This window comes from Gracilinanus agilis, chromosome 5 (assembly GCF_016433145.1).
Source record: "Gracilinanus agilis isolate LMUSP501 chromosome 5, AgileGrace, whole genome shotgun sequence".
Classification (NCBI taxonomy): domain Eukaryota; kingdom Metazoa; phylum Chordata; class Mammalia; order Didelphimorphia; family Didelphidae; genus Gracilinanus; species Gracilinanus agilis.
In genome coordinates this window covers 150,312,528-150,340,170 of record NC_058134.1, presented here as the reverse complement: position 1 = coordinate 150,340,170, position 27,643 = coordinate 150,312,528, and the positions used below count along the sequence as shown (strand labels likewise).

General features: G+C 34.3%; 1 protein-coding gene across 1 annotated transcript in view; it reads right to left on the bottom strand.

Annotated features, from left to right (window-relative positions):
- COG5 (component of oligomeric golgi complex 5) overlaps window positions 1-27,643 on the bottom strand; it is a 441,240-nt gene that overhangs the window by 233,866 nt on the left and 179,731 nt on the right. The window contains exon 7 of the mRNA XM_044679046.1: window positions 3,818-3,948. Coding sequence (XP_044534981.1) covers window positions 3,818-3,948 — 131 coding nt within the window. The remainder of the gene's footprint in view (window positions 1-3,817; window positions 3,949-27,643) is intronic.

The following is a 27,643-nucleotide window of genomic DNA, read 5'->3' as shown; positions in this document are numbered from 1 at the left end:
ATCTTACACACTTCTAAAACTAACCCAAAAAAGCCAAGAAGAGAAAAAAAATTAAGAATCAATGGACACTAAAAGACATGATCCACTAAGAAGACTATATATTTTCCAGAAATCACCAAAGAAAATTGCCCAGATCTCTTGGAACCAAACCACAAAGTAGAAACAGAGGGTTGATCCATTACTTCCTTAAAGAAATAGCCAAATGAAAACTTCCAGAAAAATTATAGCCCAAATTCATCATTTTTAGGTCAAATAAAAAATGCTGCAAGCAACCAGAAAGGAAGAATTCAAGTAAGCCATAGTCGAGATCACGCAAGACTTTTAGGAGCAAAGAGTTTGGAATATAATATTCCAGAAGGCTAAGGAACACAATATTTCAGTACAAAAGAGCAGATTGTTTTGGAGTATAATATTGTAGAAAGTTTACAATAAAAAAAACTTAACCAGTGAAATTGAATATAATTATTCAGGGGCAAAATTGGATTTTTAATGAAATGAAAGTCTTTTTTTAATTAAAAAAAAAAGAATGGAATGGGAAAAGAGAAATTTTATAATAAGTGAGTAAAGAGAGAAAAGACTCACATAAAATGGACCGTAAAAATAAAAATCTATACAAACTACGAGAAAGTGGTAGAGAAAGAAGACCATACTTGAATCCTATTTTCATTTGAACTGGTAAAAGGAGTGAAGAATACTCACATGGACAAAGATGGGTGCAGAAATACATTTCCCTCAAAAGGAAAATAGGAAGTGAAGGGGGAAAAGAGAAGAAAAACTTAGAGAAAGGATAGCTTAAAGGAGGAATCATTCTAAGGGTGGAAAAACTCTAAGTAAAGATGTATAAAAGCATACATAGTGGCAAAAAATTGGAAATTGAGGGTAACTATCAATTGGAGGAAGATTGAAGAAGTTACAGCATCTAAATATGATAGAATACTGTTGTGCTATTGGAAATTATGAAAGCAACAATTTTAGAGAAACATGAGAAAATTTGTTTGAAATGATGCAAAGTGAAGTAAGCAGAAATCAAGAGAATAATTAATACAATTACAATAATATTTTTGAAACAAACAACTTCTTTGAAAGATGTAGGAACTCTGATCAGCATCAGGATCAACCAGGATTTCAGAAGACTAATGATGAAACATGCTCCTAACCTTGTTAGAGGGAAGTAAAAAAACTCAAGAATATAGAATGAGACATATTTTGGAGGGACAGGGGAGGAGTTAGTGGATTTGGAAATTTGTTTTTTTAATTACACCTGTTTGTAGCAGTGGCTTTGTCTTTCTTTCTCTTTTCACTGGGAAAGAGGAAGAGAGGAGAAAGCATATTTTTCTGGCTAAAAAAATAAAAAAATTTAAAAAAGAAAAAATATCATTTCAAAATTATATTATTTTACTACTTTTTTCATTAGAAAAATTAGCATTATGCATTATTCTTAAAGGCAAATTATCTTCTCTATTACCAAATCTATGCAGCAAATACAGTAACATTTCATCATTATGCTTTCATTTTTTTCTGCTCTTAATATAATTAAGCACTAATGTAGTTCTTCCAAACAAGCCCCAGTTTGATTGGAAACAGGTCACTGGCTAACAAACAGCAGTCATCTACTCTAATAATCTCTTAATTACCTTGATATAGTCTGAGACATCTAATAAAACTGTCAATTCTTCAAATTAAGTAAGATTAATTTTTCTTAAATTTGACAGTTCTTTAACTTTGAATATGAACTGAAAATTCATGAAGCAAAGTAAAATTTGATCACTGTAAGGTCTGTAAATTCAAATCAATCACTATTTCTAGAGTATTATTTGGATCTCCTTGTTCTAGAAACTATTTCTAGCACTGTAAGTTTGCAGGGAAAATGAAGAATTTCAGTAGCGCTTCCCAAATGAATGAATGGATCTATTGCTAAAAATACAAATACAAAAGCAAAGAAAATATTATAATATATGATTCACATATTCATATTTTTTAAATTATCTTATACTTCACAACAAAATTTTTTTGCTCTTTGCTTTTTATCTTTCCGAAAAAGTCCTAAGGAGAAACAAAACAAAGAAACTTCAATATGAAGAATGAAAGCCTTATTATACTTGAAGAGAAGACAAAACTAACTTCAGATATTATTGTATGCTTCTAAATTTCAGACATAAAACTGAGGGAATATCAGTGAGTACCAAGTAACATCATAGCATATCTTCAAAGGATATATCAAGACATTGTTATTGATATATCAGCTGTGTATAATCAGACTATCCACTTGCTAAAATAAAGCTAAGAATTACTTTAAAATAAAAACTAGATGAAAAATGATAAAAGAATGTAATTATAATTGAAACAACTTAATCCTAACCTACTTAATTAATAAGCAATTTAAAGTGGGACACAGGCAACACAAATAGAATTTATATAAGTTATAATCATTTTATATAGAAGCTTAACTGATGTAAATCTATTGTCATAACAAGAAAATCAAGAGGTATGATGTACCCTAGTTGATAAACCTGGGTCTTACTTTCTAAGTAGAAAGAACTGATGGCAAATGACTATCGTGGTTTAAAATATGAACTCATTTGTAAAATAAAATGTGGAAAAAGTTGAAATTGGAAGAAAGTTTAGAGTTTATTGAGCCAAATATATTTTGTTTCTAATATCCTCAACAAATAGAATTTATCATTCCCACTCTAGCTCTACATTTTGGAGCAGCTCTGAATATTGAAAAATTCCTCCTGAAATTCTTTCTACCACATCAGTTACCCAATGGATGTGACTTTTCCTAGCAAAGAACATAAGTGGTTAAATCAGAAAGTTTTATCTTAAGTTGTCATGTCAATTTGGAAAATTTCTTTGATCACATACACATATATGTATACACACACATATGAGCCCAAACCCATACTTATATGTTGCTTCTGTCAATAGATTATAAGCTACTTTAGGAATTGTTTCATTTCCATCACTATATCCCCAGTAGATGGGCAATATGGAACAATGATTAAAGAACTGTCCTCAAAACTAGGAAGATCTGGGTTCCAGAACTACCTCTGACACAATGAATGGCTGTGACAGCAAGTCATTTAATTTCTCAATTCTACAAGCAACTCTTTATGACTAAAAGTTGCAGAGAAAGTACTGATCTAGTTTGGGCAAAGAGTTATTTTTTTCTCCAGAGAATTCTTTTTTTGTTTTTGTTTTTAACTTTAAACCCTTATTTTCTGCCTTAGGAACAACTTTAAGACAGAAGAGCAAGGGCTAGACAAAGAGGTTAAATGACTTGCCCAGAGACACACAGCTAAGAAGTATTTGAGGCCACTTTTGAACCGAAGTCCTTCTAACTGCAGCCAGACACTCTATTCACTGAGCCACCTAGTTGCCTTCAGAGAATTCTTTATAACAATGTAATAACAGGTGTAGTGTCCCTACCCTCACCCCAAGCACCCTTGGGTAATGCCTGGTACATAGTGGGCATTAAGTCTGATTGACTGACATATTTATTGAATTTTTCCAGTACTACTTGAAAGCATTAATAGTATAGCAAGGTGGAAAAGTGGATAGAGTCCTAGGCCAGGAGTCAAGAAATGAATTCAAATCCAGCCTCAGATTAGTTGAATGAGCCAGGACAAGTCAGTTCACCTTTGGCTCAGTTTCCTCAACTATAAAATAGTATCTGCTTCCAAGATTTATGAGAATCAAATGAGATATCTGAAAAGTGCTTAGCATAATGCCTGGCACATAGCAGTTGCTTAATAAATATAACTTTCCTTTCTTCTCTGTCTTTTTCAGTTTTAAAAACTTGAAATCATTTTCTTACCTGAGTTTCCACTCCTTGCTCCAATAAGCGTTTTGCCTGATTTTCAACTTCAAGACGGGCTCTGGCAACAAAGAGTAGATCATTTTCTATTACTTCTATTCCAGAAAGATCGATTCCTTGAGAAAGATAATCTATTTGGGGAGAGAAAAACACATATTTAAAATTTTTAGAATTGAAAATATAAAACTGTCAAAACATTTGCTATCACATATTGTATTTAAATTGCACAAATGTAATTTTGAAATATTTCCTTTTAAAAATAGATGTCAAAATATTTTTTAATTCAGACTAGCAGATCTCTGTAGTTCTTAATATGGCAAAGTAATATGAATTTTTAAAATGTTTTTGGTCTTTCTGTCTTCTAAATATCTCACCTCAGAGACATTCCTCTATAAAACAAGAGTTAGAGATTATCTTTCTGTAGCCTTTGACATACACTTTCAATTATCCTCTACTTTTGAATATTCTCCTCTTTTTGGATTTTTGTGATGGTACTTTTTCCTCTTACCTTCATGAACACTCCTCAGTCTCCTTTGTTGCATCTTCCATCAGATCTGATACCCACTAACCTTTAATTTCTCCAAAAGTTCTATCTTGACTTCTCTTTTCTTTCTCTCTCTCTCTCTCTCTCTCTCTGTCTCTCTCTCTCTCCTCTAGAATTTCACTTACTGTTATTAATAGCTATTATGAGTTCAATAATCATCTCTTATGCCCAGATTTATAAAGCCAGGCCTAACTTCTGTACTGAGTTCTGGTGTAATTTCACTCACTTCCCTTTAAACACCTTGAACTGGATATCCATAGGCATCTCTAACTCAACATGTTTAAAAAATTACTCGTCATATTTACCCTCAAATTCTCCCCTCTTCCTAAGATTCTTATTATTGTCAGGGGCATTACCATCCTCCCAAATTCAATGCCATTCTAAACTCTTCACTCACTCTCACTCTGGGTATGTAATGTATTGCCAAATCTTGTCACTTCCATCTTCATAATATAAGAATGAAAAGCCAAGCCTGGACATTTTGAAATTTGTCAGTTAGAATGTTGAAGAAGAACCCAGTGACAGTTGAAAGAAAGCAGAGACTTCTGGGAAAGAGAAGCCTGAGGAGGAGCTTTTGGGGGGAAGCCAGAGTGGGAGGTGGTTGAAACTGGCTCTGTGACCCTCATAAGTGAGTTTGGGGGGGCTTTGTCCTGATATACTTTTAAAAGAAGATCTGTTTTTCTCCTGAGATAGCTTGTTTCTGGCAATCAGTGCCCAACAGAGTTGGGGGGGGGGGTTCTGGACTTCCCTTGGGGAGCCAATCCCTGAAGCCCACTTCTTTTGGGCTTTGCCCAACAGTATCCCTCCTTGACTTATATCTACCATAGCTTTAGAAATATAAATTAGTGGGCTCTGGAAAGTGAAGCTGTGTTTGGGAAACACTCTATCTAACCCTAGGGTCTTGGACTTGGTGGCTATCTGGCACAGTGAAGGACTTTTGGGATTAGGGATTATCCTGCTCCCTTTTTCCTGTTAAATCCCGATTCTGCACAATAGTCCTGTCCACTATTGGAAGTACAGAGACCACTGCATTTTGAATAGGTTGCTCTTTCTCGGTTTCCTTTTGCCTCAAAAATTTAGATTCCACTATTTCTAGCTGCAAGATTGTGTGCTTATCAAGTTCTTTGCCTTCATGGATTTGTTTTAACACCTGGAACAGTAGTTTGATGTTCTCTACTAGTTCCTTGCATTCATTATTGGGTTTTGGAGAAGATGCCTTGTAATAATCTAACAGATGAGTCAGAACCGCTTTTGAGATTGTCAAAAAGTGCCATAGAGACAGAATAATTGCCACAGCCATGGGTATGAAGCATATACACTCAGCTAATGTAAAGGCACACCATTTATAATAATCATAAATTTCAATCAATTGCTATATTAAATTTGTTACCTTTATCAGCCAAAATGTATATAGTCCCTGCATAAAAGACCAAATCAGTAAGTAAAGACTGCCTAAGATGAAAGTTATTTTTGCAAAATTCATTTTCTTTTGATTCAGAAGATTGTAGGTTTTCGTTTGACTGTGCTCACCAGATGTAATGGGAGAATTTGGGAAAGGTGTTTGGTTAAAGGGGATTTGGAAGGGAGGTTGTCAGGGACTTGCTAGGTAGATAATATGAGTGGCAGGTAGAATGTAATAGTGAAATTCAGAATATAATATGAGGCTGAAGTCAGGGAGTATAACACTGAAGGTAAAAAAGATCTTCAGGGAGAGGAGGAATTAATTTAAACAGGCAAAGAGTAGCAGGGCTTATAGACTAAGACTTAGACTAAAAACAAACTGAGGGGAAAAGACTTAGATTGAAATTAACTACAGGCTTTAGTTAATTTCACAGGAAGGGACTTGTTTTGAAGTTATACCTTCCTTCAAGATGGATACCCCAACTTCCCTTCAAGCCCAGAGTATGTTGGTTCTATTCCTTTTCTTACTAATTAACTGACAAAGTAACTAACAGGTCTGTTTTAAAACACAAAAGGGGTTTATTGTCTTCTCAGGTTAAATTGTCAGGAAAAGGGGATTAAAGGAAGCCCTAACAGTTGTTTAAAGAAACCTCATGTGGGGGAAGGGAAGCAGAGATGGGGTTTGAGCAAGGTCCTGCCCTGACTCAACTCTCAAGGTGATCTTGAAATCAAAAGGGAATATGATGATGACTATCTAACCTCTCTAGATAAAGTACTGCCAGAGTATAGCTAAACCCTCACAGATGTGAAACTACTCTCTGATTCACTCTCCTTATTCACTCCTCACAGACATTTAGGTAAGGGAAGGAAAGTAGGGAAATGAGGTAGAGTATGGAGATACAAAGGGTTTATCTAAATTAACAAATCTCAAATAAGTACTCCAAAACTAGGCTAAATTTTCAATCTTCCGAAAGGAGAAGAAGCAGCTCAGCTGGCTCTGGCTCTCTCCACGAGGTCCCAGGTCCAACTGAAACTTTCTTCCAAGATTCTAAACTCCTAACTGACATTAAAACTCAGCCAAAGCCTGTAAAAACTGCTATGACCCCCTCTCTCTGTACTACAATTCCCATTCCTGCGGCTAGTTGTTCCTTGAATTAAATACCCAAAATTATCCAGCCAGATCTGCATGATTCTATTGGTGGGAGGCTACTGGAAGGGATAGTGAAGGGAGTTAGGCTGATCTCTATTTTTAGCCTGACTCCCCTGCTGTGAGTAAGGGGGAAGTTTCTGTGTATCTTGACTGGCACCAACATCCTATCAAGGTTACACCCCTTTCTCCTTGAGGGGACAACATCCCTTCAACCCCTCAACCCCAGCCTTTTGCTACAACTCTACCTCTACTTACCTCTGAGATCTGCCCTCTAGATATCTTGTAGATACATAATTATTTGCATTATGTTTCTCCTATTATTCTCCAGGGTAAGTTCATTGCCTGGATGTTCATTTAGCTTTGATACTTAAAAGTGGCTCAGCATTCTCAGGCATTTCTCCCAGCTGATAAGAGAGCTGGGTGATAGAGTGGTTAAGTCCTCCTAATTCTTTCCTTTATAGAGGGCTCAGACTATTTCAGCTGACTTCATTTCCTATTATTTGCTCTACTTTGTTTCAACTCCAGGAACATAATTCTCCTGCACCATCATACCTCTTCACTTGCCCCACACCCTTTTTGGACTTCCTTTTATGAATTTCCTTCCCCCACTATATTGTAAACTCTTTCAGGCCAGGATCTATCATTCTTATTTGTACTCCCCAAGCTTAGCACATAGCAAGTGCTTAATAAATGTTTATTAACTAGCACAACAGATTATGAATTCTTTGAGAGTCAAGGTTGTGCCCCTACTGCTTAGCAAAAATGTCTGGCACATAAGTAAGCCTTTAAGTAACTAAATTAGTATTATGGTGATGCCTTTTTAATTGCTACACAAACACATATAAAAGAACTTAGGTATTTTAAACTTATATTATCACTGGCTTATACCAGCACAATCAGTGTTTGCTAATAACATACTTTAAAAGTCTGGGCATAATCTATTAGATAATTGGAAAATGTTACCTAATATTTAATTTTATTGCTTGATGAAGCAAGAATGAATATTGTCTCCCAGAAAAAAAAACAGAAGAAAAATATGTACTCAAGATATCTCATCATGCCTTAAAAATATCAATTGATGATAATCCATTAACCAATAAAAATGGATTTTTATACCTCAACTTTACCATGTATAAATAAAAATTAACTTCAAAAACTATGAAAAATTGAGTTTTATACTCTGAGTTATTTGGGTATGTATTTACATTCCCCATCACATGTGTATTCCCATATATATAATAAACAAAAGGTGGACTAGATGACCAAAGAGATCCCTTTTCAACTGTAAACTATATGATCCTGACTGGTCTAATAATTGAATAATTAAAAAACAATGCTTTTCCAAAACAGTTACACTTGGGAGGTGGTCTTTATGTTTCCTAATATTCACTTTGACTTGGAAATTCCTTTACTTTTGACAAAAATATCTCTCGCTAACTACAGATGTATACACATTACCATATAAACATTTTTCTTAGAGTTCTGAATTTTGTAGTCCATGATCTTTAACCATGATTAACTCCACTCATATTGAAAAGTTATATTTCTCAGGGGAAGCTGGGTGGCTCAGTGGATTGAGAGCCAGACCTAGAGAAGGGAGATCCTAGGTTCAAACCTGACCTCAGACACTTCCCAGCTGTGTGACCCTGGGTAAGTCACTTAACTTAATAAAAGGTAGGGTTTTTTTAAGTTTCTTATTCAGATATTAAGGAATCTGACAGCTATATCTGTGAAGAATGAAGAGAATAAGGGGATATTGCCCAAGTATACATTATTTAACAAGATACTTAAAACTAAAACTAGTCAGCCCCTTTTCAAAATGAAGTTTTATACAAAAGTTGATTTGCAGTAACAAAAATGATGACGAGTTGAGCACTTGATACATTAGGAGACAAAAATTTTAGCATTAGAAACTATGGGATAGGTGCTTAATAAAATAGTTTCTGACCACATGTATTGTTTTATTCATGAAGCAAAGAATAATTTGCCAACAATAAGTTCTGAAGTATGTGAGGTACCTTAAATTCTGTCCTGTTTATTATTAATTTCATTGCACCTTGAAGAGCAATGTGTAAAAAAGGTAATTTCTGTTTTAGTAGAATGGACAGCCATGGTATATAGTGGCAAGAGCTTTTGGTTTAGAATAAATGGAAATAAATTTGATTTCTAGCTCTGCTGCTAACATTCTATTTATGGCCTTAGATTCCAAGATAGACTGTGTGCAAGGGGTGTGCAAGGGACTTATGACTTCTTGGCTGTTTCACTGCAGATGACCCTGATATCTGATGAACAAATGTTGACTGCATACAAAAAAAGTCATCATCTCTGTGCTATGGCCATGGTGTTGCTGGTGCTGCTCCTGCTTATCATTAGTACCCTTCATTGGAAGACCCACTGTGAATTGCAAAGATTTGGCATCATTCACTACAGATACAAAACTTTTGAGATACAAGATTTGGTCCTTCCAAAGTAGAGTGGATATAACTGATGTCATAGGATTTATGGCATATGGATTTCTGTACATTTTTTTTGATTGCCCTCTTTGGTGAGTCTCTAACTTATGAATATCCCTCTAAAAGCAGAGTGTCCAGTATTGAACACAAGGAAGGGCAAAGGGCATTCTTTGTCCTCTAAGAGTTCATAATTTAATCATATAGACAAGAAAATAAATGTGAGCAAGTAAGTTATATATGGCATAAGAAGGAAATAATTAACAAAGGCAAGGCACTAGAATTAAGAGGGGATAGGAAAGTCTAGAATTTGTAGAAGATGGATAGAATTTTAGCTCGGTCTTGAGGGAAACCAGGGAAGCTAGGAGGCAGATATGAGGATGAAAAATGTTCTAGGCTAGTGATGAGCAAACTTTTTAAAGAGGGGGCCAAAGGAAAGGAAATGCTTGTCTGTCAGTATGTTTCTAAGGCAACTCTTTCAAAGTTCCATTGTATTGTATTCCTCAGAAAGAAATAATGTTGCACTACAGGATAGAACATTTCAGGAGGCCACATCTGGCCTTTGGGCCATAGTTTGCCCATCACTGTTGTAGGCAAAAGAGACAGCCAGAGAAAATGCCCAAAGTTAAGAGATATAGTATCTTGTTTGTGGAGTAGTAAGGAGGCCAATGTTATTGGATTGAAGAGGATATTGGGGGGTGGGGAAGAAGTAAGAAGACTGGAAAAGGGGAGGAAGTTACAAAGAACTTTGAACACTGGAGAATTTTGTAGTTGAGTCAAGAAGTGATAGGACACAACTAGAGTTTATTGAGTGGGGGAAAGGAGTAATATGATTAGACCTGCACTTTAGAAAAATCATTTTGGTGGCTAAATGGAAGATGGACTAGAGTAGGGGAGAGATTTTGGTAGGTAAACTCATCAGCAGGCTACTAAAATAACCTAAGCATAAAGTGATAAAGGTCTGTGCCAGGGGCATGATGGTATGAGAGCCAAGAAGGGCTCTAGAGATTCTAGAGATGCTACAAGAGTTGAAATAGCAACAGACTGGATTTGTGGAGTGAGAGATAGTGAGGAATTGAGGATAACATCTGGGTTGCAACTCTGGAAGCATGGGAAGATAATGGGCCTCTCAATAGTAATGAGAGAGTTTGGAAGGTGGAAGAGTTCATGAGGGAAAAGAATTAGTTTAGTTTTTGATATGTTGACTTTAAGATGTGTACTGTATATCCCAATTAAGGTACCTAAAAAGAAGTTGGAAATTTGGTAATGGAGATCAACAGAGAAAGTAGGACTGTATAGGTAGATATGAGCATCATTAGCTTAGAGATTATAATTAAATCTATGATAGCTGATGAGATCACCATACCTTTCCGAATTCTTTCATCTGTAGGACAAAAAAACATTGATTATGACCTAAACATTGATAAAATACAAAGAATACCATGTTCCTTGATGTAGCAGTGTTTAATATGGATGGGCTAAAGCTAGACCCATCAAGAGTCCAAGAAAGGGTCTTTTTTTTCCAAAAGTTACATAAACTAGTACTGAAACAGTTTCTGGAAGAATCAGAGAGAAGAAAATCATTTATTTGTGACAAATATGAGAGGTTGGAATTTCTTAAAGTTCCCATGAGCAAAGTAACTTTGTCCTTCATGAAATTAGAGTTAAGGCAAGACATTCTGAAATGGTAATGTTGCATAATTCTGGATAGACATGAAGCAAGCAGTTTAAAGAATAGAAAAATAAAAATTAGAGGGAAAATGGGCATGAAGTTCCATGAAAAGCACTAGAGAAAATGTTTGTTTTTTTAAATGGTGTTAAAAATTAAAATATTATTCTTAAGAAGGTAGTAAGCAGAAAGGTATTTGAAAATTTAATTAATATTTTAAGATGTCCTATTTAATTTACAGAACAGAAGATATATACCAACAGCAAAAGGGTACCTATTCTTCTGCAGGTCAAAGTGAAATATGAAGTATGAACCACTAAAATTTATTTATTTTGGAGTGGAAAGCATTTTTCCATCTTTTTTATTTAAAAAGATTTTATTTTCCCAATTACACATAATAGCAATTATCAACATATGTCTCCCAAATTTATAAGATCCAAATTGTCTTTTTCCCTCCTCTTTCTCAGAGTTGGAAAGCAATCTGATCTGGGCCATTATATATGTATTATCATGCAAAAAACTCATAAACTAATGTGAAAAATCATATACTTTGATCTGCATTTCTACTCCAACAGTTCTTTCTCTGGTGGTGGACAGCATTCTTTGTCATCAGTTCCTCAGAATTGTCCTAGGTAGCTAGAGTAGCTTTTTCACAGTTGACAGTACAATATTGCTATTACTATGTACAATGTTCTCCTGGTTCTACTTATTTCACTCTGCATCAGTTCATGTAGATCTTTCCAGGTTTTTCTGAAATCTGCTTATCATTTCTTAGAACACAATAGTATTCCCTCACCAACCTATTCCACAATTTGTTCATCCATTCCTCAATTGTGGACATCCCATCAATTTCCATTCTTTGCCACCACAAAAAGAGCTGCTATAAATATTTTTGTACAAATTGGTCCTTTCCCCTTTTTTAATAATCAGACTCAGTAATGATATTATAGGATCAAAGGTATAATATCACCTAATCTTCTGATAGTAAAATAAAAAATTCAAATAAGAATCTTATAAAAGGAAATTCTTAATCCCTAGCTCTAATTTAACTGTGGAAAGAGCTGGTTGGCTCAGTGGACAGAAAGCCTGGCCCAAAGATAAGAGATTCTGTTACCATGGAGACCAGCCCACAGTTAAAGGAAATAGAAAATACACTCAGAGAGGAAGTGACATAAGAATGACAGTTGGACAGGGAGAGATAAAAGCAAGCATGGAGTATGAGAAGGGGCTTTTCGTTCAAAGGTTTCCTGAAGCAGGGTGTTGCTGGCAGTTGCTAGTAACAGTTGACTGCTGTAGAATTGGACTGAAGGAGAGTGTGTGAGTTGGTAGCTGTCCACTGTGAGTTAGAACATACACATATACATATACGTATACATATACATATACGTATACATATATATATGTGTGTGTATATATGTATGTATGTGTGTGTATATATATATATATATGTGTGTGTGTGTATGTATGTATGTATTTATATAATGTAGGTTTGGCCTGGTTAGCTAGGCTGAAGAGTTATTAGTGGGACTCTCTCAAATGATAGTTTTTAGTTAGTTTATAGGTTAATATAAGAAGATTTAGGTAGTTTTTAGGTAGTACTGGAGCAGGTAGTTAAATATCTCTTTCCTATCTTTCCGTCTTTACTATTTTTTCACAATTAAAACAAAGATTTGTTAAACTGCTCTCCAATTTTTGTCAGGCTCCTAATTTCAACCCCTACAGTCTGAAAGGCCTATAGGAGACAAAAGAGTAAGAACAATGTGCAACAAAAAAGCTTAAGATAAATTTTATTCTGCTCAACTGGCATCAAATACAACATTCTCTAAAATAGGTGCTAGTATTGATTCTGGTATATTTTATCTGTTTATTTACATGACTAATTTTCCCTCTTCTTTGTAGAAATAGGGGGCTTTGTGTGCAGAACACTAAGCAAAATCTCAGAACTTTTCAATGTATTAGAGCCTTTTTTCTTCTTTTTTGTTCTTTGTTATATGGGACAGCTCTACTGGAATATGATGGAGATGGGATATGCTGGGAAACTTAGATTATTCAAAAATGAAAGATCCACAAGTGCTTAAAAATTTTTTTGCAAACTAACAATTACAAACTTCATTGCTCCGTATGGAATTGTACTATCTTTAAAACTGACTAACAAAATCTAATAGCAGAGTTTCTAAATAAAACAATGATATTCTTGAATACTAAATATTGAAGCTAAGTAGTTCACTTCTTTGAAAAAGGTTTTAAAAGAGCTATTTCTGCATCAAGCCTTGAAATTTTTGAGAAATAATAGTGAATTTAGGGACCATTCTGTTGGTCTAGATAACACTATGCCAAAGTCAAAGCCCAGATCTGTCTCCTTAGGCAAAGGAAAATAACTGTGTTGGACACCACATAGTATCTTTATTTGGAATATTTTTTGGGAATAGATGAAAGAAAACTCATCTCAAATGTCAATTATTATTAGTCTCTAAACGAATACTCTGGTTATTGTGAAGAAAGAAAATGCCAAATATGTGTGTGTGTAGGAGAGGATCTCAGATATTACTATTAAAAATGTGATCAAGAAAACATTAATAACTTATTGTCTCATATACCTAATCTCCCATCTATGTAAAATTTTCATGAGAATACTTTATATACAGAGAGAAAGCAGTCTTTGATAAGGGTATTAAAAGTGAAGTCTTTTTTAAAATTATATTCAACAATGTCCATCTTATCAAAAAAATCCCACATGATTCTTATTTTCTGTATCCCAAATAAGATTTTTGATACAGCACAGTAAAATACTGCTTTCAAGGCACTCCTTAAATAAGATAGCTCCCAAATATAGGTCAAAATTATAGAAGAACAGGGTGGTACTGGGGAAAGATGGCTGAAATTAAAGAGGACCATAAAATGTAGGAGGCCAGGTTTAAACCTCCAATCTTCAGACCTGACTTTCTATCCATTGAAGCACCTGGCTGCCCCTAGGGCAAAATTTTTATAAAAAGTAGTTCAAAAAAATTTCTCTCCTACTACTCTGATATTACTTTCACCAAAGTCCTCCAATGACGTCTTAATTACAAATTTTGTTGTCTTAATCCTTATCTTCACTGATCTTGCCACCATATTTGACTTTATTAACCATCTTCCTCCTTTTTTTGCTGCATTTTATCTATAATTCTGTTATCTGCTGGTTCCCCTTTCTGGCCATTTCTAAGGTGTCTACGTCCTCCTGCCTGTTAAGAATTTATGTTAATCAATCACTAAATTAATTAACATTTTATTAAATTCCTACAATTTGGCCATACTATGTTAGTGGTTAGAGATAAAAGGGGGAAAAAAAGAATTCTCTAAAGGAGTTTATATCAAAGTAGACAACATGTTATATATGTATGTGGAAATGTATATATACAGAAAAAATAGATACAAGTAGTTAAATACAAGGTGTGCAAATATACCAAAAGTTGGAAAGATCAGAAAGACATTATGTAGAAGGTAGCACTTAAATCTAGTCCTGAAGGAAGTTAAGATACTATCTTCAAAGGAGGCAAAGATGAGGAGGGAATACATTCCAAGTATAATGGATGATCAGTGGAAAGGCAGACACGAGAGAAGGAGGATCAAGTGGGAAGATCAGAGGGAAAGAAAGTCCATCTGGACTATAAGGCGTGGACAGCAGAGTTATGTGTAATAAGCCTGGAAAAGCAAATCTTGAACATGATCTTCCTTAATACACATCAACCTCTCTAGTCACTACAGGAGGCTGCCATTCAGCATGATAATAGCTCAATTGTAATTAGCAAATCATTTATATGAAAAGAGATGACAATGATAATAACTCTCAATATAGTGCTTTGTGTTTTACCATTCTTGAAAATAGTTTGCTTACTTTAATGTTAAGAAGGCTGAACAACCTTCCTCTGAAATAATGTTTATGATATTATTTTGCTTAAGCTTGGTAGTACAAACATCATTACCAGTTATATTATCAAACTTTTAATAGCATCCAAGTTAATATGGCTTTAATTATTAGTTCTAACATTTTATAAAACAATAATAAACATTTAAAAATTCATACAACATATTTTTAGTTTTCAAAGTATTCCACGTTGGCTTTATTTAAAGTATTTCACCTATATTATATTAAAAATTCTACCATGTTCTATGATATTTGATTCTGCCAAATGAAGTATTTTTTCATCAAAGATCAGTTTTACAAAACAAATTAAGAAATTTTTTAAAAATGATACCAAATGGCATCAGTAATCACATCAGGTAGAGAGCTTTTTAAGATTCAAGCTAAGTATAGGAAAAATATCAGTGTTCAAGTGCAAGCTGAATCCATGAATTGAAATGTTTTTACAAATAATAAATAACTGGGAATTTTCTGTGATTATGACAAGATAGGAATCAAAATTTTCATTGATTCCACAATTAATCAAAAGGCTTACTGTAGGCACAAGAGAACTTTATTGTATAATAATGCAAAGTCAAGTTAAATCGAACTTAACTAAAAAAATAGAATAGCAAAGTGAAGTAGAAAGAAAAGGGAGTGGAAAGAATGGAGAGGGAGCATAAGAGCAAAGATTTGGGTCATAGTCCTTCAGAATGCTGATGAACTCATGTGGTTTCAGAATATGGCAAACCTACAAATCTCGAGCTTTACTTCTCACTTCTTAACTGACTCATGCTGCCTCCAACTCTCTACAGGCCATTGTCATTTGTAATCTTGTACACTTGAAAGTTAATTTTTATAAAATTCAATTTAGTGAATATTTAAAAAATGCCTAATATATTCAAGGCACTATGTTAGGAACTAGGGATACAAAGACATACACACACACATACACACACACTTTGCTATCAAGGATATTATACTATAATAGGGAGAAGTGAGGAGTTAAAATAATAAAAGAAGCAAAAATAATAATAGAAGCAAAAATGTAATATATCAAAGGAAAGACCAAGGAAATTTGAGGACAGGAGATCACGTTCAAGCTGGGGGCTCCAGGAATGGCTTCATGTAGGAAATGATATGTAAATACAGGAACAAAGGAAGAGAATTCAACATATGAAGATGGAAGGAGGGAAAAGTATCTTTTTCAGGGTATATAAGCAAAACCACTAAGATAGATGAGGAAGGAAGAGAATAAAGTAAGGATAGTCTGTCCATTCTGTTTGGAAAGCAGAATTCTGAAACGGAGTAGTATGTAAATAATGCCAGAAAATTAGATTGGAACATATTATGAAAGGCCTTGAAAGTCAGAGTAATTACTAGAGTTTTTTTGGTAGTGCAGTGATACAATCAAAACAGTGTACTAAGAAGATTATTTAGGCAGTTTTAAGGATATAGTATAGAAGGAAGACCAATAATAAAGGTGATGGGGATCTGAATGAAAGTAGTTGCAGTGAAGAAAGGCAGATATGAGAGAAGGGGATTATATCTCTACTCCGAAATTCAAACACAATTGAAATATATATTAACATGTACTATGCATATGGTGCAATGAAAGCTAAAAATAAGATAACTAGTCTTAACTTTAAGATACAGCACCCAAAACAGTAAAAGCACTATTAACTAGTTAACTACACAACAAAGAAGGTTCCACTATGCATTGGTAGGTGAGAACACATTGAGTACTACATCTGGTTCTGTGCAATAAACTTTATTTATTTTTCTTAGTGTTTCCTTTATTTATTTATTCCACATTTTACAAAAACAAATGAAACAAACATTTCCATATACAAAGAAAAAGAAGACAGTCAAATGAAATCATAAATCTATTAAGTTTAGCTTTTTCTGCATATCTATATAATAATTCCCAACCACAAGTTGTCCCAGCTCCTCCCCATATCACAAAAGATATCATCAAAGCAGTCAACATGTACATATAAATTCTTTCATATTGCACTTTTCTGTTCACTTTCTAGAGGCAACATTCACAGTTTATTCTCCCAGTATTAATTCTGTGTTTGTCTATAACAGTAGTTCCCAAACATTTTTGGCCTACCACCCCCTTTCCAGAAAAAAATATTACTTAGCCCACTGGAAATTAATTTTTTAAATTTTAATAGCAATTAATAGGAAAGATAAATGCACCTGTAGCCATTGCTGCTACCCTGGATCACTGCAGCACCTACCAGGAGGCGGTAGCACCCACTTTGGGAATTACTGGTCTATAACGTTCTCCCGGTTCTACTCATTTTACTCTTCATTATCTTATTTAGTTCTTTCAAAGTTTTTTTTTTAATCAATCTATTTATCACTTCTTATACCACATAGTATTCCATCAGAATCATCCGCCACAATTCGTTCAGCCATCCCCCAGTTAATGATCATCCCCATAGTTTACAATTCTTTTGTACAATAAACTTTAAGAAGCCAACTGACAAATTGGAGCACATCCTGAAAAGGTTTTCAGGGTACACCATCACTGTATGTCAGATTAGAAACTAGAGATGACTATATTTCAAAAGAAAAAGTGATAGCTATCTTAAAATAAATATATGTGTGTATATACTGTACATGTATATAATATATAAATATAAAATATATATTATGTATGCATGTACACACACGTGTGTGTGTGTGTGTGTCTGTTACTTAGAAGAGAGATTAGATTTACTTTGAGTAGCTTCAGAGAAAAAAGATTGAACTACAGAATAGAAGATGAAGAGGCAGATTTTGGCTCAATATAAAGGCTATTCTAACAATCAGAGTTGTCCAAAAATGAATTGAGCTGTCTTGTGAAATGGTGAACTTGTCAACATTTGAAATGTTCAAAAAGAAGCTAGATGGTGACTAGCATGGATGTTGTAGAAGACACATACTAGAAACTGGATTAGATGTCTTTTAAAATCCTTTCCAGCACTTTACTCTGTGACTAAAAACCATAAAGTGGAAGATGATTTAAGAGATAAAATAAATCTATATGGTACTCTTGCTCTGTGTACTCCTGAAATCTCAAAGAACTTTCAAAACTCAGCAAAGTAGTAATAATAGCAGAAATAGAAATATATCTTACATTGAATAAACGTTCTAGTCCACAAAATATATTTGCATGTTAGTATTTCATTTATTCCTTGCAATAGTCCAATGAAGTAGATAGAGCAAGGAGTTATCTCTATTTTATAAATTAAATACCTGAGGCTTAGAGACACAAAAGCTGTCCTCAATATTACAAAGCTGGGAAGTAGGAGGGGCAGATGTTCTGACAAAGACTACTTAATCATACTGCCTGTTTTCAGAGGTTTGGAGGATTTACTGTTAGAAGGGACTTAGGGATCATATATTCTAACAATCTCCTTTTAAAGATGAAGAAATTGCACTGTAGGATGCAAGTGAATACCTTAAAGGTCCCAATGGTGGTAAGCAGCAACAGCAAAGCTAGGATTCAATGTACTATATCAAACATATATTAACTTCTTTATCGAATGTAGAAATGATTTTATTATTGTTATATTACCATTTTTAAGAAAAATTTCACTTGCCACAAAGAATATTTAATATTAAAAAGAGAATTATTCTAAGAAATCATTAACTGTTCTTTGGTTTATTGTTAAGTCCTTGATCTATTAAAATGAACATAGCTGGGCAGATCAAACCAGGTGAAGAAATTACAACTGGGTACTAAAATAACTGCTTAAGGAAGGTAGATGCAATTTGACGAGTCAATTCAACAAAAGTTTATTCAATTTGCCCACTGGGAGATCAGACAAAATGCTTCAAAGATAAAATGAGGCTCAGTTGGGAGTAACATAACAGCCCAGCAGTTGGCTGGGAAACCACAGCAGCTGATCAAACACACTGGCAGATAACTCTGCCGTCAGGGAAAGGGTGGCCCAGCTTAAGCAGAAGTGACACATAATAAATGAGGTCATGAAATGGATTGACTCTTCCTCTAATGAGATTCACTGAGTGCTGAAATGATACGAAATGAGTATGGCGCAGAACCTGGGAATATCTGTGATCAATATCCAAGGACGAAAACCAAAAAATCTACAAAAGACACTACTAATGAAATATACTAAATCACATTTTTAATCAAGTATGCCATGTTTATCAAAAATTATTTTCTAGTCCAACTATCAATAATATGGAATTAGGTCTTGATCAGTGATACATGTGGAATTGTGCATCAGCTAAGGGGGGTTAGGGGAGTTTGGGGGAGAGGGAAAGAATATGAAACATGTAACTACAGGAAAATATTCAAAATAAAAATGAAAAAAAATTAAAAAATTATTTTTAAAAACAAAACAAAAAAACCAACATTTTTAACTCCCATGGAGACACATAGATAGTACCAAGAATGGAATGAATGGTCTTTATAAACATTCAACAGAGGAAAAATAGATCCAAATCCAGTAGATTTTTCCCACATCAGATAAAGAATAAATATATGAAAAGCAAGTACAGAAGACTTTATGGTCTACCACAGAGGTGCCAAACATACTGCCTAGTACATACTTAACAAAAAATACAAATACAAAAGGCCACAGAAAATGTTAATATGTAACCACATAACACTTTCTGTGGCCTTTTGTATTTGTATTTTTTTGTTAAGTATTTCCCAGCTACATTTTAATCTGGCTCAAGCAGCTCTTAGGTGTACTTGGCCTGTGGGCAGCATGTTTGACACCTCTGTGACAGACCATAAAGTCTTACATATGAGGCCTTCAGAAATCTGTATATTCAGTTTAGTAACCATTCTGTTTGAATCTGACAGCATTGGTCTACTCTACCTATAAGGAATCACAACCTAAACTATGGAATTAATAGCATATTATAAAGGAATGACCTATTATTAAAAGAAAATTATTTCTATAATAATATTTTACCCCCTCTTTGGCATCACTAACAAGGTTTACACTGCCACAATCCAAAGCTATTACCTAATGTTACTTCTGGCTAAAGCTGTCACAATAGCTATCTTTGGCACATTAGAATAAAGTGTTTTGTTTTTTTTAATTGCACTTAAGGTAGCAAGTGGCATGGCATAGAGTCAGGAAAGTTCAAAGGGAGTTCTGGGTAATGTGGCAATGGGAAAGAGAGAGAAATGTAAAAAAGAAAATGAACTGTTTATTTAACATTCTGTATCTTATTCATGACTGCCTTCTTTTTATAAAACAAGGGCTGCAAGAAAGTCCTATTTAAAGGAGCACTTGATCATTTTTATTATAAAGTTAATATAATCATTTTACAAAGCAAATAACTGCCCCTTAAAATCTACTTCTGGGTCCTTAAATTTTTAGAACAATAACAAAAGATACTATTCAATAGTGATCCTTGCTGGAATAAAATCTATCATATTCTCTGAATCTTCTTCAGCTATTCATCCAATATTTTTCATAAAGTCAGCATTTATTATATGTTTATTGAATTGAATTATGAGTTCTGTTGATGTAAACTTTTGTTACCAAAAGTAAAAAAGAATATTGAAAAGAAATATTTCTTTACTTAAATTTCTTCCTGTTATCTGGGTGAAGAACTCTCACTCCCTCCACACTCTGCTTTTCTGTAGCAATTTCTACCTGTAAATCTACTTCTCCTCCTTCCATAAAATGACACTGAGACTGTATAAGAAAAAAGAAAAAAGTTTCAATACCTTCTGCTTCATTCTCAGAAGATGGAGCTAAAATTAAGTTAAGAAAAATATTAAGAACTAATTATGATAGTTATAAAAGGTAGACTGGAGGTGAGAGAGACAAGATACAAAGATACCTATATCATGGCAATAATTATGGCAATAATCCAATTGAGATATGAAGAAGGTTTAAACTAAGGTGACTGTGGTATGAATAAGAAGGTGAAGTATGTAAAAGGTGTTGAAGAGGTGGAGTCATCAAGACTTGGCAACTGGTTGGAAATAAGGGGTCATAAGGGAGAACCAACAGTTATATATAACTTCAGTAATAAGCATGGATGACTGAATGAAATAGTGGTGACATAAGAAAGAAGAATACTATGGGGAGAAATGGGCTTAAATGAGAAGATGAAATATGTTATAAATACTGACTTTGACCTGCTTTTGGGATATTAAAATAGAGAAGTCTAACAAAGAGTAGTTGATTAAGAACTAATCAAGAGAAATGAGGGCTAACTATATAGATTTGAGCATTATAGCTATAAAAGTGATAGTTCAGAACAGATGAGATCTCTGAGAAAAAATATAGAATGAGAAGAAGAAAAGACCCAGGGCAGAGCCTCTGAGGCACAACCATATATAAGGGATGGGTCGTAGCTGATTAAACCAAGGATACTGAGACAGGAAATGAGATCAGGTGGTTTTAAATTGCATAGTTTTGCGGAGTTTATGGAATAAATTATATAGCATAAGATTTGAAAGATAATTTGGGGCTAGAATGTTCCTTGGAAGTAAGGTCTCTCAGAGCTTTGAAGGTCAGAAGCTTCTATTAAACTTAGCTAAATATTTTTAAAGGCTATTGATGTACATAGTCTCCATTGATACCACTCACAATACTTCCATATCTTGGTATATATCTTCTCACATGGTTATCAACAAAAATAATATAATCATCCAGGGCCAAAATGATAATAAACCTTTCCTTTTTAGCTAATATGGGCCTCAGACAAAAGTCTGTCCCCACTGATCCAACCATTCTAAAGAACAATTTTGAACCATGCTCAAAGGGCTATAAAACTATGCATACCCTTTAACCCAGCAAAACATCTACTAGATCAATATCCCAAAGAGATCTTAAAAAAGGAAAAAAGACCTACATGTACAAAAATATAGTAGCACTTGTTTGTTTGTTTGTTTTTGTGGTGGCAAAGAAATGGAATATAAGAGGATGCCCATTCAATTGCAGAATGGCTGAACAAACTGTGGTACGTTATTTTGACCAAAAATATAGTACTATAATAAATAATGAAAGGGATGCTGTCAGAAAAATCTAGGAAGACTTATATGAACTGAAACAAAATGAACTGAGTAGAGCAAGGAGAACACTGAACACAGTAATGGTAATATCGTAAGGATGATCAATTTTTTAAAAAACTTAGCTATTCTCATCAATCCAAGACAATTCACAGGATTCATGATGAAAAATGCCAATTACCTACAGAGAGAGAACTAACAAAACCTGAATGCAGATTGTTGATTGTATGCCTATGTTTTTCACTTTTTTCTTTTTTCTATTTTGCTAGAGGGACTGAGAGAATATGAGATTCAGAATTTTTAAAAATGAGCATTAAAAGTAAATAAATAATGATTTAAAAAGAACAATTTTTTGCCAAAACTACACTCTGTTTTTTAGCTTAGTTAGACCTGCCAGAGCATAGTGTTTGAGAATTTAGGGTCACTTCCACACCATGATAAAGCAGTAGAATAGGACTTTTGTCCTATTCTAATATGCTAAAATGCTAGCATAAGAAATTTAAACCTTGTATGCTAAGAAACTGGAAGTCTCTAAAGGTTTTAAGAGTAGAAGAAAGTTGCAATAAATGAGCAGAAAAGTGAAGGATATATTGGGTAAAGAGGAACCAGGTAGGAGGCTATTACAATATGATGAGGCCTAGACTACAACAGTTGTAAAAGAAATGGAATAGAGATGGGAAATGCAAGTCCCACCAGGACAGACTTGAACTTTACCTAGCTTGAGGCACTGGCCTGCCTAAATAAGGTTTGCACCTGAGACATTACCTTTTGTTCCTTGGTTGCTAATACTACCAATCTTCGTAAATCAAAGTTTTTCCAAAGAAAAGATGCACCTAGGCCAATGTGCAGTCAGAGAATTTAAATGAGTTATCATTATTGGGGGTTTCTTAAAATAGGGAATAGTTAAATTAACAATAGTTTCTTTGTGAGTTACTTGAGCTGCTAAAACAAAATGGTAAAATCTCATAATCAATTCTGGAAATTTCTGCAATTGAATTTCTATGTGTGCAAAGAGGAGTTAAGAAATACTTAGGCGAATGTAAGCCTATCTTAAGAATATTTCACTTCAGAAATAGAAACAATATAAAGTGCAAAAATTACTAGTATCACATAAGAAGACATGGTAATAAGTTCTTAAAATCACTTATCTTCTCTTCCCTTTAAGAACCCACCCCTCAGATTAATTTCCCTATTTCTGGCCATGGTCCCTTCTCAACCTCTACTTTATCCTTGAATCTCTCATCTCTTTCATCCCACACATTCAACCATAGAATCACAGAATGGGAAGAAAATTCTGCATTCATCTAGTTCAACCTCTAAATGAAAGGAATTCTCACTATATCATGCCCAAAAAGTGGTTTTATAGTATCTGTTTGAAGATTTCCAGGGTGGAGAGAAGGAAAGGGAAGCATTGGACAAAATTCAGTACTGCTCAAGGAAATCCATTCCACTTTTGGACAGCTTAAATTGTTAAATTTTTCCTAACATCAAACCTAAGCTTGACTTTTTGTAACTTAAAAGTCATTGTTCCTCATTCTACTCCATGGGGCCAAACATAACAGATCTAATCTGTCCATGTACGACATCTCTTTCCACAAAGCTACTGTGTCCCAAGTCCTCTCTATACCATTGCCTTCAATCAATATGAATCAGTTGCCAACTCTGGTCATTTTTACATCTATGGTACCAACTCATCTCTGTCCTCCTCTTACCATTTACACAGGCATCACCTTATTTCAGGCCCTCATCTGTCTATCAGTTCGACTACTGCAATGATCTCCTGATGAGTCTCTAAAATTTCTCTTGGCTCCATTTGACTCACCATACAGTGGCCAAAGTGACTTTCCTTAAGTACAGATAGGGCCATGTCATTCTTCTACTAAAGTGGCCTCCTACTGCTTTTAAGATAAAATAGAAAAGCTTCTGTCTTTTATAATACTTCACAACCTGTTCAAACTGACTTTTCTAGCTTTGTTAGAAATAATTTCCCTTCCCATAGTTGTGTCTCATAATAATAACAGCTAACACTTAAATAGTGCTACATACTGCCTGTGTGAAGCACTTTAACAAGTATTATCTTATCTAATCCTCATAACACATTATTCTAATTTTACAGATGAGGAAACTGAGGCAAACAGAGGTTAAGTGTCTCACCCAGGAGGAGGCCAGAATCCAGGCCAGGTGCTCAAGCTAGCTGCCCAAGCTAAGGTGCTCCTCCAGCCAGACTGGCCTTCTCTTTGCATCTCCAGTTTCTCCTCTGCCTCATAGAACCCTGCATTTTTTCAAAACTCAATTCAAGTACCACCTTCTATATGAAGCCTTTCCTGGTACCCTCAATGCTACAGTCTTGACTTCCTGTCTAATATTTAACCATATATAGAATTTAAGCTCCTTGAGAACAGGAACTATTTCATTTTTTCCAATGCCTAGAGACCATAAGAGGGACTTAATAAATGTTTATAGATTAATTGGTGTATACATTATACATAAATAACAGCTAGAAAGAATGAAAATTCACCTAACTCTTACATGACATCAAGTTAATGTGACAAATGCAAAACTAAAATTTCTATATCAGATTGCTTACCATCTAAAGAAGGGGACAGGGATAGAAGGGAGGAAGGAAGGGAGATAATTTGGAATTCAATTTTTTTTTCAAAATTGTTTTTAAAAGAATGTTAACAATTATTTTAAGAGGTAGCTAAGTGGCTCAGTGGATAGAGAGCCAGGTCTTGAGATGGGAGGTCCTGGGTTCAAATGTGACCTCATATACTTCCTAGCTAGGTAGTTCTGGGCAAGTCACTTAATCACAATTGCCTAGCCTTTATTGCTTTTCTGCCTTAGAACATGGTTCTAATGAAAGGTAAGATTTTTTTTCTAATTGTTTTTACATGTAATTAGGGGGAAGTGAAATATTATTAAAATAAAATGAATGTTAAATTTTTTAAATGTTTTTATTGATTGTTTTTACATCATCATAGTTTCCCCTACTATCCATTCTCCTCTCCCTCCTAAAAAATAATCCCATCTAACAAACAGTATTTTTTTTTTACCCTTACCTTCCATCATAGAATCAATAATATGTATTGGTTTGAAGGCAGAAGAGCAGTAAGGGTTAGACAATGGGAGTTAAGTGACTTGCCCAGGGTCACATAGCTAGGAAGTGTCTGAGTATAGATTTGAACCTAGGACCTCCTATTTCTAGGCCTGGCTCTCAATCCACTGAGCCACTCAACTGCCCCACAAAAAGTATTTAAAAAAAAAAAAGAGAAGAAAGTCAGCATACTTGACCAGTATGTTTAAAAAGTCTGAAAACATATTCAAAATGCAATAACTGTAGTCTTCCTACCTCCATGATGGAAAGGGTTGAGGGATTGCCTCATATGCCTTCATTTAAATCATGCTCAATCTTTTATTATTTGACTACATTCACTTTTGATTTGTATGTTGGGCAGGGAAGAAGGAAGGAGAGTGTTCTTTTCATTTGTACTGTAGTCATTGTGGATACTATTTTCTTGACTGAATACCTGGCAGTGCATCAGCTCATACAGATCTTTCCAAGCTTCATCATTCATCATATTTATCTTTTCTTATACAACAGTAATACTCCATTACATTCATGTACCACGATTTATTTAGCAATTTCCCAGTTGATGGGCATCTGCTTTGCTTCCACTTCTTTGTTACCACAAAAAAGTGCTGCAATAAATATGGTGGTGTATATGCAAACTTCTTATCAATGGCTTCCTTGAGGTATACGTTCAGTAATGGAGTTTTAGGGTCAAAAAGATATAGATATTTTGGTCACTTTATTTGTATAACTCTAAACTGCTTTCCCAAATTTTTCACAACTCCACAGACAATGAATTGTTATGCCTATCATTCCATAATCATTCCAACATTGGCCACTGTCATTTTTCATTATTTTTGCCATTATTCAGGCTTTGAGATGAAACTTCAAGGTTGTTTTGATTTGTAGTTCTCATTAATTATTTGGGGCACCTTTTTATGTGTTTCTGAATACTTTGCGATTCTTTGGAGAATGATTCTTATCCTTTGGCTATTATATATGTATATAGATGTACACACACACACACACACACACACACACACATATATATATACATATATACACACACACACTCATTTATATTATATATGTGTGTGTGTGTGTGTGTGTGTGTGTGTGTGTGTGTGTGTGTGCCTGTGTGGATATATTGTTTATAAATCTAGGATGAAAAAAATCTTTGATTGATACAAATATTTTTTCTCATTCTGCCACTTGCCTTCTTATTCTAAGTATATTAATTTTTTTTAAACCCTTAACTTCTGTGTATTGGCTCCTAGGTGGAAGAGTGGTAAGGGTGGGCAATGGGGGGTCAAGTGACTTGCCTAGGGTCACACAGCTGGGAAGTGTCTAAGGCTGGATTTGAACCTAGGACCTCACATCTCTAGGCCTGACTCTCAATCCACTGAGCTACCCAGCTACCCCCTAAGTATATTAATTTTGTCTCTACAGAGGCTTTTTAGTTTTGTGTAATCAAAATTATTTGTTATTCTTATTAGTTTTTATATTTATTAGTTTTTTAATTACCTGTATATCTTGCTTGCTTAAAAATCTATTAATAGTTATAAAAGATATATAATATTTTAAAAAACTTTTTATAATATGATTAATATTAAGTTGGTGTATCAATTTAGAATATATTCTTAAAATGGTGTAAGTTCTTGTTCTAAGTCTAATTTCTGCCATACTTTTTATTTTATTTTATTTTTTTGTTTATTTATTTATTTGTTTGTTTGTTTGTTTATTATTAAGCCCTTACAATCTGTCTTGGAGTCAATATTGTGTATTGGCTCCAAGGCAGAAGAGTGGTAAGGCCTAGGCAATGAGGGTTAAGTGACTTGCCTAGGGTCACATAGGGAGGACGTGTCTGAGGCCACATTTGAACCTAAGACTTCCTGTCTCTAGGCCTGCTTCTCAATCCTCTGAGCCACCCAGTTGCCCCCTGCCATACTTTTTAAATGCATTGCTTTTTAATAGTTAGAAACAACTACATAAAATTTGTTCACATATAACATATTTTAAAATATTTGTTTAATATAGCTTCGTGCTAATACTATGTATTTGTTATACTTTGGTAAGAAAAAATATAACACTCTACATTTGGGGAACAAGTCAGTTAGATTATATATTAACTAAATAATTCTAATTCTAAGCATTCCTACTGAAAGAGTGCTTTCTCATGAATGAACATTCTCCCTACATCAATGGGAATCTCTGATACAAGTCATTTATGAATTAAAATATGTAGTATTTCAAAAGAAGGGCAAATCATATAATACTTCTGAAGCCTGGTGAAATTTCAGTTAATAGAACTAAATCAAATTTGTGACGATAGTGCTTTAAAATGCCTGGATAACCTAGAAGATAATTTTCTTAAAACAATTTAATCCCTTGTTAACTACTCTGTACAGTAGCTTCCCTTCTACCTGGCCAAGGGTGAACTTAAGAGCCACTTTTAATACTGAATTAATCACAGACTTTTTCCTTTCCTTCATCTGATCATTATTCTAATCACTTCAGGGTGTGATGAAATAGGGCACTACTGCTAAGTGGATTAATCAAGGGACCCCCTGTTTTGTTCAGTCATCATCTTAATTCTACCTCTAGGAAAATAGAGATCATCCCTGAACATTACTCTGGTTTTTTCTAAAAGAAAGCAATT